General features: G+C 44.8%; 1 protein-coding gene and 1 long non-coding RNA gene across 3 annotated transcripts in view; both read right to left on the bottom strand.

The window, feature by feature from the left end:
* LOC146523829 (uncharacterized) overlaps window positions 1-15,816 on the bottom strand; it is a 290,156-nt gene that overhangs the window by 31,134 nt on the left and 243,206 nt on the right. The gene's annotated exons all lie outside the window — the stretch shown is intronic.
* Window positions 3,878-11,212, bottom strand: lman2 (lectin, mannose-binding 2). Of its 2 annotated transcripts, none has more exons than XM_085183022.1 (8): window positions 10,840-11,212; window positions 8,734-8,852; window positions 8,479-8,596; window positions 7,798-7,877; window positions 6,165-6,326; window positions 5,956-6,070; window positions 5,749-5,868; window positions 3,878-5,597 (listed from the first exon to the last, which is right to left on the bottom strand). In XM_085183022.1, the coding sequence occupies exons 1-8, from the start codon at window positions 10,973-10,975 to the stop codon at window positions 5,437-5,439; spliced, it is 1,011 nt and encodes a 336-aa protein (XP_085039148.1). In that variant the 5' UTR covers window positions 10,976-11,212; the 3' UTR covers window positions 3,878-5,436. The 2 variants fall into 2 exon arrangements, with proteins under 2 accessions (XP_085039148.1, XP_085039140.1); XM_085183014.1 differs by lacking the exon at window positions 7,798-7,877 and adding an exon at window positions 7,939-8,021 and having other exon boundaries at window positions 10,840-11,209.

The raw sequence follows: 15,816 nt of genomic DNA, 5'->3' as shown, positions 1-15,816 counted from the left end.
GTTGTATTTTTCCTACAGCTGGTATCATATCGCCTTGAGGCGACTTTTGTTGTGATTTGGCGCTATATAAATAAAATTGAATTGAATATCAAAGCCACACGAGAACCACAACTTTATTAACAATTATTTGACATAAAAGCTGAAAATGAGACTAAAATTGAGAAATCACTGTGAAAATGCAGACGATTACAGGCCTCTCTTTAGACTGCACTCATTAAAACACAGGAGTGAGCTCGGAGCATGAGTGCAGGTTTGTGCTTACAGACTCGCAGCGTGAGTGCACGAAGGGCAGAGTTGCAGCTGCGTGGCTGCTGACTGTCTGCAAAGCTGTTCGTGGTCCCCCGGGAGACCGGAGAGGGAGAGGTGGTGCACCCGGTTACCATCTCCACCCGTTCATCCAGACTCCAGCGTCAAGTATGTGAAACAACAGCCTCGCCTCGTCCACAAAGATTCCAGCCCCGCCTCCGAGCCGCAGGGGGAAAAAAGCTGTGAGCACAGCAGCGATTTCATCCAACAGACGAAGGTTTACTGAAAGTTTGAGTCACTGCAGCTGATGTAAGGCTGGGAGGAGGGAGAGGTAGGCTTGTCCCGTTTTAAACAAGCAGAGAATATGAAGCTCAGTCCTGCAGAGGAAACAATCCTCATTTACACAGAATAAAAGCCCTCTGTGCTGCTGTGAGGCCCTGTGTGCAGTTTAAGGTCACTTTTAATATGAAAAGGACCATAAAATCAGGACCATAAAACTGACTAAAACAAACTCTGTGCAGCAGCCCATGGCCATTTGTATTTTTGATATAAATGTCCTGTGATTGGCTGATGTCATTGGCTCTGACTTTTGTGCAGCTGTGCAAAAGTCAGTGAGGGTTCGAGTCCAGGCTCATGGTCAGACGGTGTTTGGAGGCTGCATGGACGAGCACAGAGCCTCGCAGCTTTAGGCGTTGCTGCTCTGAGCACATCCCACAACCCCAAACAGAGGAAAGACGTCCTCTGGTGGTGCTTCCTGATCCTGAGGCGGTGACTGAACAGCTTTCGTTACTCATTTATTCCCAGTAAGTCCTGCTCGCCCCTGGCGTGTGCTGCCACCTGCTGTTAATGCGACAGTTTAGTCTTCCACTTGGGGGGATTGGCGTCTATCCCCGCCATATTTATCAAAAATATTTTATTCATATAAACATAATTTGGAAAGATGTTTCACTGCATTTTTGACTTCAACATTATGAAGACAGATAATAGAAACAATTAAATTTCACTTCAGTTACAATTTTGGTTTCCAGCATTTATTAAAACGAGATAAAGCGGCGCTCTTCATTGGACCCGTTGATGGTGTTCATATGACCAGTGTTGGTCAAGTTACTTGAAAAAAGTAATCAGTAATTAATTACTGATTACTTCCCCAAAAAAGTAATCACGTTACTTTACTGATTACTTATTTTCAAAAGTAATTAATTACTTAGTTACTTAGTTACTTAGTTACTTTTTAAAAACATGATTTACAACCTGAATAGGTGATAAAGCGATAGATCTTTCAGCCCAATTCTACTTTTTCTACATAATCCATCATATAAAATGTAATCAAATGGAAAAGTCTCTTTTTAAAACTTGTTTTGTTAGTTTTAATCTTTTAACTTTATGCATGAAGCAAAATTTTAATTATATGCACCATTCTCTGACTGGAAGAAATTAGTTTAACATTTAAACCTATTTTCTGCACATTCCAGCAGAGAATGGAATGTGCAGTATATATATATATACATAAGTATATATATATTGTGTTTACACTCACTCTTTCAGATGCAAGTAAAACACAGCAGAAAATAAATAAAGTCAAAGACTAGCGGTCCTTTTGCTCTATTTTCACCTGTAAAGCAGGAGTAGGGTAGGCGGAGGGTTACCCTGGTGCAGGTGTGCCGCAGCGGTCAGTGGAAGGATACGGCAGTTTCTCTGTGAGTTTCCCATTACGTCGTAGCTACTCGTGCTTGCTTGGAAGTTTAGGGTTTTTTTTCGCTGTAAAAAGAAGTTTTCTTCCCACGCACAGCGGACACTAATGTTTTTGTCACTTTTTATGGAATCAAACTCAAAGTAAGGTCAGTACTTCCACGCTTTAAACGCTGCACGCTCATACTCTCTCTGCACTCGATATATGATCCATTGTTGATCTGCACACAGCTGTTGTCACACAAGTCACACTTGCTTACGTCACTGTCATGAGATGTTCTCGCAAGAAAATCACAGTTTTAGTAACGCAGTAACGCAGCGTTCCTACAGGAAAGTAACGGTAATCTAATTACCCTTTTTGCAATAGTAATCCCTTACTTTACTCGTTATTTGAAAAAAGTAATCGGATTACAGTAACGCGTTACTGCCCATTTCTGCATATGACCTCGTGTAAGATTCACTTAGGAGAGCAGAGCTAACAGGAAGAACAACCTCGTTCACCGTCATGTCAGGGGAGGGGCAAACACATTAAGCCACGTCTCCTGTGGTTATCATGAACACAGCTGGAAGTGAAGACTCTGACCTAAAACAATTTCCCGAATCTTCAGATTTCCAGCACAAAGCTGGCGATCTTTGAAGAAAGCACGGAGAGAAGCCGGTGCTGCAAATAAAAGAAGTTTAATTTAAACTTCTTTGAAGGTTAAACTGAGCCCATCCCGAGGTTTGTCTAAACACAAGAAAGTTTTCCTGTGCAGGAAACCAAAGCTTCTGGATTTATATGAAAAACCTTTTAGTAACGAACTTGCTTTTATTCTGAAAATAACAAATCACGGACAAAAATGTTTGAACTTTTGATTTCTTTAAATTCAATCTGCATAAACAAAACAACCCAAAACTGAACCGCTGTGAGAGCAGGGGCGCAGGTGGAGGTAGTGACGGTGGGTGGAGTTTAAATACCTGGGGTCAATACATCCACAGAGAGGCGGAGAAAGTGCAGGAGATGAGTGTCAGGTGTGATTTATGACAGAAAGAGAAGTGGTAAATATGGAGGTGAGACCTGCTGTGAGGGTTGGAGATGGCGGAGGCTGAGATGTTCAGTGAGCAGTAGACTTGTAGTCAAGACCGCCTAAACCAAGACAATACCAAGACCAGAGGGTATCGAGACCAAGACAGACCGAGTCAAGACCAGGACAAAGTCGAGACGAGACCGAGACAGAGACAAAAGTCTTTAAACTGCAGCCAGATGCTGCTTCGTTTACGAGTGTCAGGCATATTTATGTTTTTGCGATGCACTCGCACAGCCCTCCTCACCGCTGTCTACTGTCTCACTCACTTACTGAGAGGACAGACGCACGCTCCACTTGACTGTCGTGTCACATAATGATATTATCCTATATCCTCGCATGTGATTGGCCACAATATGGAGGGATTGGAGCATAGCTGAGCCACTGTGTGAGAGCTGAGCAGCGAAAGGAAATCAAGTGAGGAGCCGGCTCTCGCTCAATGGGAGTCGACTCTTCTGATTCACTACAAAGCACTCTCTAAGCACGGCTCTTAGAGCTGATGCTTATGCGCATGGCACATTATCGAACGTTACGTTGTGTGTCATGGATACTGTTGACTCCAAATCTCCACGATGTCGATCTGAGACAGCAAGACAGAGACAAGACCGAGGGATCCGAGACCAAGACCAAAGTCCGCCGAGACCAAGACCACCTAAAAGTGGTCTGGAGACATCCAACTCTAGTAAGCAGGATCAGAGGGTCTGAGCATGTGCGGAGGAGGGAGGGTGGAGCTGCAGGCAGGAGGAGAAGAGAAAGAGCTCAGAGGAGGTTCATGGATGAAAGGACATGCAGAGGGGTGGAGCTACAGAGGAGGATGCTTTACTATCAGCAGAGTGTAAAGTAATGATGTCATAGACGTGGAATAATCACAAACAGTCTCACGGTTAATTTTTTTTATTTTAGTATATTATTTGTGACGAGAGGAGAGTGTCTCTGCAGAAAAACCAAATCAAACCAAACCAATAAAAACGCTTTGAATGAAAGATGACGGAAAAACGTGAGCAAAGCAAAAACCCAAACGAACAAAAAGGAGACAATGAGAAATGATCAGTTATTATTCACACTTGTTCTCTGAGCATGATTCAAACACCCCGTCACACAAACTGAAGACAGAGAAGGCCGTACTCTACATGAACTCTGACAATAGCTGCTCTCCTCAAACACACAAACAGCTTTAATGTTTCTAATGTTTCAACTTGCTGTGAACTTTACCGTCTGTTTCCAGGACGATGTCTAGTTCAGTTAAAACAGGAAGTGACCGCACCATCCCTCCGAGCTGCTCGCCGCCCCCTTAAAGTTTGCACAGCTTGACGTGTTTATGTCACGAGCGATGAGCAGAGTCCTGATGGGTGAATGCAGCAGTAAATATTTTATTCTGAGGCAAGCTTATCAATTTCCTCTGACGTTAAACTAAACTGTCAGCTAACCATCAGAACGAAGCTTCACAGACGCCATCGAGTAAACCAGGGGGGGGGGTCGACAGGCTGATGGAGAACACACACACACACACACACACACACACACACACACACACACACACACACACACACACACAGTTGTTCTCTGAAATAGAAAAAAAACTTTCAGGAAATCCTGGATTGAACTGAATGATTCTGATTGGATCGATAAAACAACGACGAATCAAATCGATCAGCCTGCGGCCAAAGAGTCCTTTCTATTCCCTCATGCGTCTCTAACTTCCTGAAGGCTGCAGACACAACCAGAGCCGCTGAATCCCACCAGCACTAAGCAAAGGAGCTTCTAAGCGTCCTTTATCACCTCCTTCGGCAGAGGAGACAGAGGAGGCGACGACGAGGCTGATTCGTGTCTGCGGCAGAACGTAACACGAGAAACTGACTCTAACATAACAGACGTGATGTGGATGTGTGTAAGATGATCCTCTCGTCTCCACGGCAGACCCACGTTAACACCATCCACCATCGCTGTGAAGCCGGCTGAGTGGGAGCGGTCAGACTTGTCACGTTTAACGTTCAGCAAAACCAAACAAATGAGGGATGTCTGAACTGTTGGACCGCAGCCCGAGGCTCCGACTATAATCTGAAGCCTTCCCATTGGCTTCTTTACACGAGTTTGTTCCTCACAGGTCGGCACTAAACCAGCACCAGCTCTCCTCTGTAATAAGAAACCATCTTCATGGATCGAAGCCACGTTCACGTTCTCTGCAGCAGAACACACTTGATCAACAAAAAGCAGGCGTAACACGCTCTTTAAGAAAAAACCCCCCAAAGTTTGTCAATGAAAGGAAATCAAACCCTGCAATCATCACCTCCCCCCCACAGTGCTTCACAGATACAAACATTCAGACCATCTGTAGAAAACAAATTCACATTAAGTGTGCTCAATCCATCATCAGGAAACAGTTTATTCCTCTCCAGTAAGAACACCAGTCTCGTCCTCTACTGCCTCCTCCTCCTCCTCAGTAAAACCTTTTGTTCCTCTCCTGTCTCCTCTGGAAAACCACAGCTCCCACCACGGCACACACCACGATCCCCAGCAGGGCGCACAGCAGCAGCAGGAACACCTTCCAGCCAGTGAGAGGCGTGCCGCGGAAGTTTCCGGTGGGATCATCGATGTTGTCTGAGAAGGAGGAAGAACATCCACCATCAGTTTACTCCATCTGGTTTTAACTGTGCTTTTAACTGGAATGTTTTAGAAGTCTGAGAAACATCCCGCCCGAAACACTCTGAAGCACTTTATTCGAAATAAAGTTTTGGGTATTTGAATCTACCTTTAGGGGATTTGAGGAGGCTGACGCTGGGCTCGATCTTCGTCCAGTCCAAGTTCTCCTCTTCAGCCGTGTGTTCCACCATCAGCTGGTAGAGCTTCATGGAGATGATGTCATGGTTATCTGTGACGAGTCGGTGAAAACACTTCGAGGTTTAAGAATGCGATTTTAACAATCAGTATTCCTCCTTCACCGGCAGCTCAGACCTACCTGACAAGTCGCCCGTAGCTGCCGAAGCCCCAAAGAAATATCCCGTGGGAAGACTAACTCCGCCGATGTCGATGCACTCCTTCCACTCGTTCTTGTCGTCCACGTCCACCATCACCTGCCGGGTTATAGAGGGGAGGCAGGACCAAAGGTAAAAACACAGCAAAGCTCCACCTCAAACGGCAGCAGAAACCGAAGGTGCGGCCATTTACCGTCAGTCGCCCTTTGGAGTAGCGGATGGCGAGGTACGTGTCGTGATCACGGTTCCTGATCTCAGCAGAGCAGCCTCCCAGCTCAGACGAGCGGCCGTCTTTCCCATGGTCGTAACTCACCGAGCCGTTGTTCACCATGGCCGAAATGTACGGGAAAGAGCGCTGGCGGCGGACAGGAAATGATCAGTACACAAGTCCTACACAGGCATTACACGCTTCAACAGGACCAACAAATACGTCACATAAAAACAAAACATGTCCACATGACATATTTGAGGTTACAGTGACGTTCACTTCCTGCTGAGCGTTTGAGCTCTGACGAGGGTAAAGGTCTCATTAAACACTCGAGTGTTTTTTCTCTCCTTGCTCTGATCCGACTGAAAACAGGGAAAACTGAACTGAAGCCTGTGTCAGGTCAAAGTCACAAACCTCAGCTGTTCTTTGGGAGCAGTGTCTTTCTTTAGGAGACAGAACAAGGTGCCGAGCACATCCAGCCTCTGTACTGCTCACCAACAAGGGCGATACAGTCACAGTACTCTGATTACAGAGCTCTGTCTTATGCCTCGAGTGGAGAGGATCCTCTGACATTTTCAGACGCACTTAAAATGACCGCACCTCGGCCACTAGAAGGGCTGCAGAGAGGCACGTATGCTGGAGCGAGCATTGGGGTTTCAGGTCGATAATACCCTGACACTATGTGACTAAGGCAGGGGTGGGCAATTCCAGGCCTCGAGGGCCGGTGTCCTGCAGGTTTTAGATCTCACCTTGGGTCAACACATCTGAATCACATGATTAGTTCATTACCAGGACTCTGGACATGTTGAGGAGCTAATTGAGCCATTTGAATCAGCTGTGTTGGTTCTAAAACCTGCAGGGACACCGGCCCTCGAGGCCTGGAGTTGCCCACTAAGGGCATTCCCAACATTAGCTCTGAAAGCTGTTCAGATTAGGGGCGCGTTCTGTGTCGTCTTCCTGCTTCTTCTGCATTCATTTTGACCCCACACAAGTTGTTTCTTTCTTATTGCTCTGTTAAGCATTTCGTGACTGTTTTTTAAAAATCAGAGAAAGATTTCTAACAATGACCGGGCTGCAAAGCTCAGATTGTTATCGATTTGGTCTGATCGATACGCACACACTGTCTAAAACATCAGTAATAGCATCGTAATCCAGTCCAATTTAAGATATATCAAAGACATTTAGTTCTAAAAATGTAATTTACTGTATTTCAGACATTTGCAGACTCGCTATGGCTGTTAACTGTATTTCTATTTAACCGGGGCCTTTTCTATGTGAGTGACACAGAACAGCGATAAGGTGACACATCAACAAACAAATGTTCTGTCACTGACGCTGAAGTGGACTTTTTCTGCTTCTCCTTATGTCCTGCCATATCTTCTTTTCGATATTAAACATGAACAGAGTTCTTAATGATAAGGTCAGTGTATGCACAAGTAATCCCGTGTGATGTCATAGAGGGGAGATGTCATTATAGCCCCACCCCACCCCGGCCAATCAGACTTGGAAAGGAGGATGGCGAATAGGTCCACTTCAACAGGCCTGCAGCGTTTCACAACGAGGAGACAGACTGTGCACTGAGACAGCATGCTGACGGGGAAAACCTGCAGCCACTCACATCTGTCGCATCATCGTTAGAGTAAGTATCTATAAAGACGGCAAGCCCGTGGAAGACGGCGCTGTTGGAAAACACGGGCCCTGCAAAGAAACAAGCTGGTCAGTCACTTTGGCACACATGCTCGCACACACACACACTTACATCCATCCCATGGAGGTCATTGCGGAAGGTATCCAAAAAAATAGCCAGGCCAAGAAACTGATCCTGGTTTCCAAACACAGGGCCTAGGATGGAGGCAGAGATGAGGCGAGACGTGAGCGAGACGCTATGTGAGGTCAGCAGTGATGAGATGACAGACACATATGGAGTGACACACACAGGTTTGGATTTACAGCCATCCTTCTGAGCTGCAACACTTTACATGCTTTTTCCTCCTGACCATGACGCGGTTAACCGGCGAGAAGGGGCCCGCACTGCAGTACCTCGGCCTCACAGAGCTGCATGTAGGGCTACGTTTACTCACTGTGAACACGCCGCAAAGCCCGACTTGAACGACTATGCTGGGTTATGTCGTATACAAAGAGAAAGAGCTCCACCTTCAGGGAGGTCAGGCTGCTCAGTATCTACACTTTGCCTTCTTAGGCCTCAGTTTGGTTGCAGCAGAGAATTTCGGGTAATTCCAAACTCTATATGAAGCTCCTTCACACCAGCCGGACCTTCGCAGCGAAGACCCGGTGTTACCTGAGTGCAGCCTGTCCTTCGTGTACCAGAGAGCGATGCCGTCACCGTGGAGATTCTTCTTCCCCGAGCCGTGGATTTTAAACTGCACGTGCATCTCCCAGTCCTTCAGGTAACAAGGCTAACACAGAAACGAGCCGAGGGTTAGACGCTACTGAGCCGAAGCCTACAACTCCTCATCTCAGCGAGGAGGCTTCAGCCACAGAGAGGGGACATTTTTAACTTTAAATGATTCTCTGTGATCGCGCCTCGCCTCACCACGGTGTTCCAGATGGATCCCTGCTTGCTCCTCTCATCTGGAGTCAGGCGGACGTACGAGCTCGTCACCAAAGTGCTTCCAGAGAAATCCCACTGGCTGGATGGGCTGCTGCCGACACCTGCGGGAAAAACAGGCAAACGCTCAGACACACATGAGCAGGTTAAGACACTGCTGTGTCAATACCGTCACACCCGTTTCACACTCAGCAAACATTCACACCTTCTAAAGCTCACTAATAATGTGGCTACACTACACATACCAGCGTGGCTACACTCTTGGATTAAGATGTAATCATAATGTTGTTAAACTTGCATAATGACATTAAAGAGTGTTCAATCTAATCTGGAGGACTCACACCAAGGCACTTTTAAAGCTTCTTTTGAACACTGTGAGCCACTTACACCATGTGTGAATTTGACTCCCATGGTTTGACTCCTGGTTGAACTCTGTAATCAGACATCCTTACACACTCAACAGGGAGGGTGGAGCTGATTTTGTAGAAGAACTAACTAACACGCGCCTGATAAACTTGGAAAGGAAAATCAACTGTTTGCTGATGATATGCAGAATTATTTATTTATTTAATAAATTAAATAAATATTTCGGTTGCAGCATCGCTGCCTGCAGGAGGGGCTGTGGGGGTCAGCTGTAACGTGTCTGACTCATGTTAGAGCACTTCATGGGCTCTGGAATCGGTCACCTGAAGGGCAGCTGTGTGCTGAAGCAGTATGATCAGGAGGAACAGCCCGATCTGTCACTGGACCTGTGTGCTAAAACGGTGTGTCTGTGCTGAACACCATGTTTAAACATGTCCGTAAGTTCATGTGGCACCAGGGCGCCCTACATTGCAGGTCCGTGATTGATTCTGTAATCGTATCATCAGATCTGGGGCGTATGTTCTGGACACTTGGCTGAAGGAAGGAGCTGACCTGTCACCTGATCACCGCCTGGTGCTGAGTTGGATCAGGTGGTGGGGGAGGATGCTCATACCCATATACATAGTCAGGGTGTGCTGTGAGCATCTGGCAGAGGTCCTGGTCCTCGGGATCTACAATTCCCAGTGCCAGCAGAACCTCAACAGCATTCTGAAGGACAGCGAGTCTGAGTGGACCATGTTCCTCACGTACATTGCTGAGGCAGCTGACAGATACTGGCAGGCCAAATGAAGCGTGACTGCAGGAGAGCCGCTGAAGCAAAAACTCAGATGTGGAGGGAGATCAGCATGAAGCAGCTCTGACAAGCAGTTAGGTGTCTCCTGCTTCTTATAAAGGACACTGCTACGCTGAGCACTCAAAGCACCTGTCATCTTACACCTGCCTACCAGAAGATCGATCCTGCCTGAGAATAAATCTGCACATGAACCTGAGTGACCACAGACTGGTGTGTGTGTGTGTGAGGTGTGTGTGTGTGTGTGTGTGTGTGTGTGTGTGTGTGTGTGTGTGTGTGTGTGTGTGTGTGTGTGTGTGTGTGTGAGAGAGAGAGAGAGAGAGAGAGAGAGAGAGAGAGAGAGAGAGAGAGAGAGAGTGTGTGTACACACGTGAACATGCTCAGATCCGGTAAATATCAGCATATCAGCAGACTTCCTTCAGTGAAGTCCGAATTACTCGATTAAAAGCAGCCTCAGTCATGCAGAACGATTTTAATATTCACCGAGACGATCTTCGATTTGTTCCCGTTTCTGTGAATATTAATATTTCCATGCGATGAAGCAGACATGCTAGGATATGTCTCGCAGTGCGCCATTACACAAATATGTAGGACTGATTTTATTCAGTTGCGCAAATCTCTAACCTTAGCGATGCGAAGAAACTAGTTCATGCTGACTGCAGCCTATCATTTAATAATCTGTGTAGCTTCCTGATACAAGTGAGTCATATTTGGTGTGTTTTCCTGTCAGGAACTATCGATCTTCCAGCTCCCCACTAGCGAATGTTTTGGGGCTTTTAACCCCGCAGGAGGACACTCTGCCACACGGTCTTTAAAAGCCCGTAAACATTCAATGTAAGATGAGTGTACATGCAGGCGGCTCGGAGCCTCCGATGGGCCCGAGAAGCCGCGGAGATGTCCCCGAGTCTGCGGGCTAGCTCCCGGGCTAACGCCCCTACCTTGGTACGGCTTCGTTAACGAGTGCTCCCGCTTCAGGTGCTCCGCGTTTCCGTCCGTGATGTCACAGCAGACCAGAGAGAGCTCCAGCAGCACGAAGAGCAACGCTGAGCCCCGAAACGCTCTGCAGCCTCCCATTTTACCCGAACAGCACCGAGAGAAACTCTCACCGCCAAGCTTCTTCCTCTAAACTCCATAAACTGGTCCGTCCGCTGTTCTCATCCGGACTGAAACAACAAAGTGCCACATTTATAATCACCCCGACGATTGTTCGGCGTCATTCTCCATCCTTTGAAATTTGCACTCATTAAATATAAAACCAAACAGGTACAAAGGCTTTGATTGGTGAGATACAATAAAATATAATGACGAAGATGAAACGTTAAGCTGTCCGCGTTCCCATACGGAAGGTATTTGTAGACGGTAAAGATTTTGCTAGCCAATCAGAAACGAGCACATCGCAATTTAAGCCAATCAGCGATGACGTTGTTTTTCTATTACTCGTACACTAGATGGAGACAGACTGCCGGAATTTAATAACAGACTGCGGTCATGTGAAGGTTTGTATTCTTCAGTCAGGCTGAAAACAATGACGATTTTAGCTTTACATAGAAGAACAGAGTTGTAGTTTTAGTGCGTTTCCATTACACTTTGTCAAACCACGGGTTGTAATTAACAATATCAGTCAAATCTGGAATTAGTTTCCCCCTGTGCCCCTCATGGAAACTTTACTCTATAAATGTAATGTATTTAATGAAGCCATGCAAATGTTACATTCATACTGTGAATATTTACACAGTATGGGGTGGCTGTAGCTCAGGTGGCAGAGCGGATCAGCCTCTAACCAGAGGCCAGTGGTTCAATCCCAGGCTGCTCCAGTCTGCATGCCAAATATCCTTGGGCAAGATACTAACCCCATGTTGCTCTCCGATTAGGGTTGCCAACTCCCTGAGAAATAAATAAGGGACACCTCGTGGCCAGGGCCGGGCGACCCAGTTGTCTTCACCCTTCCCAGTGTGGTGAATTTTTTAGCTCTTTTTTGTGTGCGAAATTATTTTTTTAACCATTTGACTTGAATTTGATTTAAGTAGATGCGTATTCTTTGTGATATCAAGACATGGGAAACAAAAATCATTTAGCCATTTATTTTTAGCTCAAAATGACAACATTAACACAATAAAACAGGTCTCTTTCTTAAACAGAAGCCTGTCATGCTTAACTTTTGATAATAAAAGTAAATCTTTCTTTAAAAGAACTCTGTCCTGCTTAACTTAAAATTATATAAATTAATAGAAAACAATAGAAAGAAAAACATTCTTGTAACAGTGCACATTTAGTGCATTTAGTGCAATTGGCTTCAGCAGAGGCATTATTTCAGCTTTTGCTCCCGTTTGTAAACCCACTTGTTCCCATGATTACGCATCATAACTCATCATCATTATTCATCTATGTATTACTTTTATGTATTACTCATCTATTTGTTGCAATATATCCTTGCAGTTGTTTATTACACAAAATAAATTATATTATCACACTTCTGGCCACATAGCGCTGATATTCACTGCGCATGCCCATTTTAACCTTAACCAGAGGGTGTAAAAACAAACAAACCAGTGTTTACATACATATCTGCTTCTGCCGTGGCCTGGTGGACAAAAATTGGTTAAGGGTTCCCCGAGCTTTCACGCCCCTCATGTTCTTCATGTGCCCACCATTAGAAGCACGCCTATGGAAAAAGTGCGCCGGCACACAGTGCAGTGCGCTTTATAGGTGTTATTGTGCACTTTTCCAGCCAGGTGTTTTCCTTTTCCCATTCTTCCCTGCACTTTTGCAGCCTTTTTTTCTTTCTCTGAGAGGAACAAACATTGCTGGTCTAATGCTGGGCTCACACTGTGCGATTTTTGAGGCGATTTTTGAGTCGTGCGACCAATTTGGTGATCGGCCCGATTTTGGTCTTCATCGTGCATCGTGTAGTATACGTGGGGTAACGAGAAGCGATTAACACCTCACGACCAGCTCCCGATCATCAATCGCTCGTGAGGGTGTCACCGCAGCCGCTCACACTGCGCACGCGCAAACACGTAAACGTCGGTGAAAAAGACGGAGCAGCACGGCTGTGCAGCGTGTGATCTGGACACAAGCGATGGAGGCACAACTTGTAGAACTTTGGAAAGCTCATCCGAGCCTTTTCGATGTGGCATCACCAAATTATCACGACCACAACAACTGTGAAAATAGTTGGATGGACATTGCTGCTCAATCACAGCTGCCTGATCAGTGTTTTTCATTAGCAATTTAGCAAAGTTGATGGTGGTGTGTGTCTGTGCGAGTGAAAGACAGAGAGGGAGAGCGAGCGACAGATTTTCTGTTATAACCTTCATTTTATGGAGGCACAGTGTGACTCAGGTCGCATCAGAGCATCGGCGGTATAGTGTGAGACCTGCATCGTCACCTACGAACTTGTAACCCATGCGAGCCAATCGTGCAGTTTGAAAATCGCACAGTGTTTGCCCAGCTTCAGGTGTACTGTCGTCTGAGACTTGCACCGCAGTGTCGCCGTTTGTTTCCCCGTTGGCCATGCTTTTTGTTGTGGTCATCTGTTGTCTTCCGGTATTTTCTCCGCAAGCGACCTTTCCTCAACCAATGAGATGAGCGGTAATCTGAATTGTCATACTCGAATTGTCATAAGTGTGCTGTCAGCTCATTGGTCACAAAGCAGGAGCGGGGCTGGGAATTATGTTTTCAAACAAAGCGTTAATTACATTAAAACTTATAGACTACTTTTGATTCTCACTGTATTACGGGACAAAGTGCGTCCCTTATTAGCTCAATACGGGACGTGTACTTTTGTTTCTAAATACGGGACGATTCCGTTTTTTAAGGGACGGTTGGCAACCCTATCTCCGATGCATCCATCGGAGTGTGAATGTGTATGAATGTTAGATACTTAGCACTTAAGCTTAGAAGTGCTTGTGTGAATGGGTGTGATTGGGTGAATGAATTAGCTGTATAAAGCGCTTTGAGTGCTCGGACAGAGTAGAAAAGCGCTATATAAGAACCAGTCCATTTACCATTTACCATTACCACTCCAACTACATACAGTTGATAGGTACGTGAAATTTTCAGTTCTGAAGAACACATTTAAGATAAGTTAAGATAAGAACTTTATTTATCCTGAGGGAAATTCTTTTGTCATGAACATGCTCACTGCGGCAGGAGGAAAGAAAAGAAAAAAAAATGAGTGCACATGAATAAAATAAAATAAAATTAAAATAAAAATAAAAATAAAAATAACATACCTATCAATACAAGTGACATACGTCGCGCAATGAATAAAATAAAAGAGAAAATAAAATAAAATAAAATAAAAAGAGTCTGTTCAGTGACAGGTTGCTTCTCCCAAAGACAAGAACCAACAGACTTAAAAACTCCTTTGTCCCACACGCCATCAAACTGTTTAACTCCTCTCTGGAGGGGAGAGGGAGGGGAAACAGGAGGACAAAGGAGGGGGGAACAACTAAGCTGTAGTGCCTCTCCACTTCACTGTGCAATTACCTTTTGTGCAATACTTTTTGTTAATAATCAGCAGTGCAATAGACTCCATACTTGAAATGTGCAATTCACTTGTATTTTTATTTTTATTTTTATTCCTATTTATTCTATTTATCCCCTTTGTATATTTTATCTGTATATGTCTTTGTATTTATATATGTGTGTATATATATATATATATATATATATATATATATATATATATATATATATATATATAATATTCTTAACTCTGTAACTTCTGTCGGTGCTGTGCTTTTTTGGAAAACAAATTTCCCAGAGGAACCCACCCGAGGGATTAATAAAGTTTTAATAAAGTTTTATCTAAATAGTGTAGCAGCATATAATGGGAGAATGAGAGAAACATTCAATCAATAACAAACAGATGAATAATAGTATTGCACAATTGAGTAAAAGACACATTACATTAATATCAATCCTAATTCATCTACAGATGACTCTTACACTGACTTACCTACACTTTTAAAAAACTACAACCAAATGATTTTTACTGCAAGAGTCCCAGTCTGAAGACTAAAGCTGGTTTGTGTTCTCTGTGCAGCTGTGATCATCAGTGTGATGGATCCATCAGGGTCTGAATACACTGCAGCAGCTTCATGTCTGTGATGTAGTGGAGCGGAAGCCAGCGTTATGTTTAATCTGTTTCAGATAATTCACTGCAGAAACCTTCACAAAGTGCATTCTGGGTAAACCTTCAGGGCTCACATCAGCAGGTGGGATAGGTGAGAGCAGAAGAAAGTTCTCAAAGATCAGGAGCATCTTTTAGCAGTGACTCCTTCTGGATCATAATCATATGCCAGTGCAGGAATTTATTTCCACCGAGGAATAAAAATTAAACAAACAAGCTAAAAAACATGATAATTCATTTGTTTGAAAAGTAATCAGAATGTAGGTGCATCAGTATTTAGCTTTTTGACAAAGTAACTAGTAATCTGTAGCCTATTACATTTGAAAGTAACCACCCCCATGCAGCAACATGCACCATTTAAGGAGAGGAATCCAGCAGCTCTCTAACTGTAGTTAGGGTTAGGGGGTCTAACTGTAGTTGGAGAGCTGCTACTCTGTGAAAACTTACCTGTGTGTTTGCAGACCTGAGTCCTGTGCTTACCTGCCCGTCTCCTCCTTCCTCTCAGGACACCTGTTGGCGATTGTTCATTGCGACCTGCCTTACCCCGTCTCATCCCGCCTGCCGTCACTTGCTCACCTGCTTGGAAACCTGGAACTCTTTCCTGGAGAAAATGAGGAGAAACTCACCTGCTGCAAGGAGACTCGACCTGAGTATGAAAGCTTTAAATCTCTTGACTGTGTTCTGCGTTTGAATCTTTTTGTGTTTAAATAGAAACCTCGGCTATATTTGACATTAACATGTACCAGAGTAACAGCAAATATATGACCAGAAATTAGGA

Source organism: Neolamprologus multifasciatus, chromosome 2 (genome assembly GCF_963576455.1).
Source record: "Neolamprologus multifasciatus chromosome 2, fNeoMul1.2, whole genome shotgun sequence".
NCBI classification, from domain to species: Eukaryota; Metazoa; Chordata; class Actinopteri; order Cichliformes; family Cichlidae; genus Neolamprologus; species Neolamprologus multifasciatus.
This window is presented reverse-complemented; position numbering and strand designations above follow the sequence as displayed.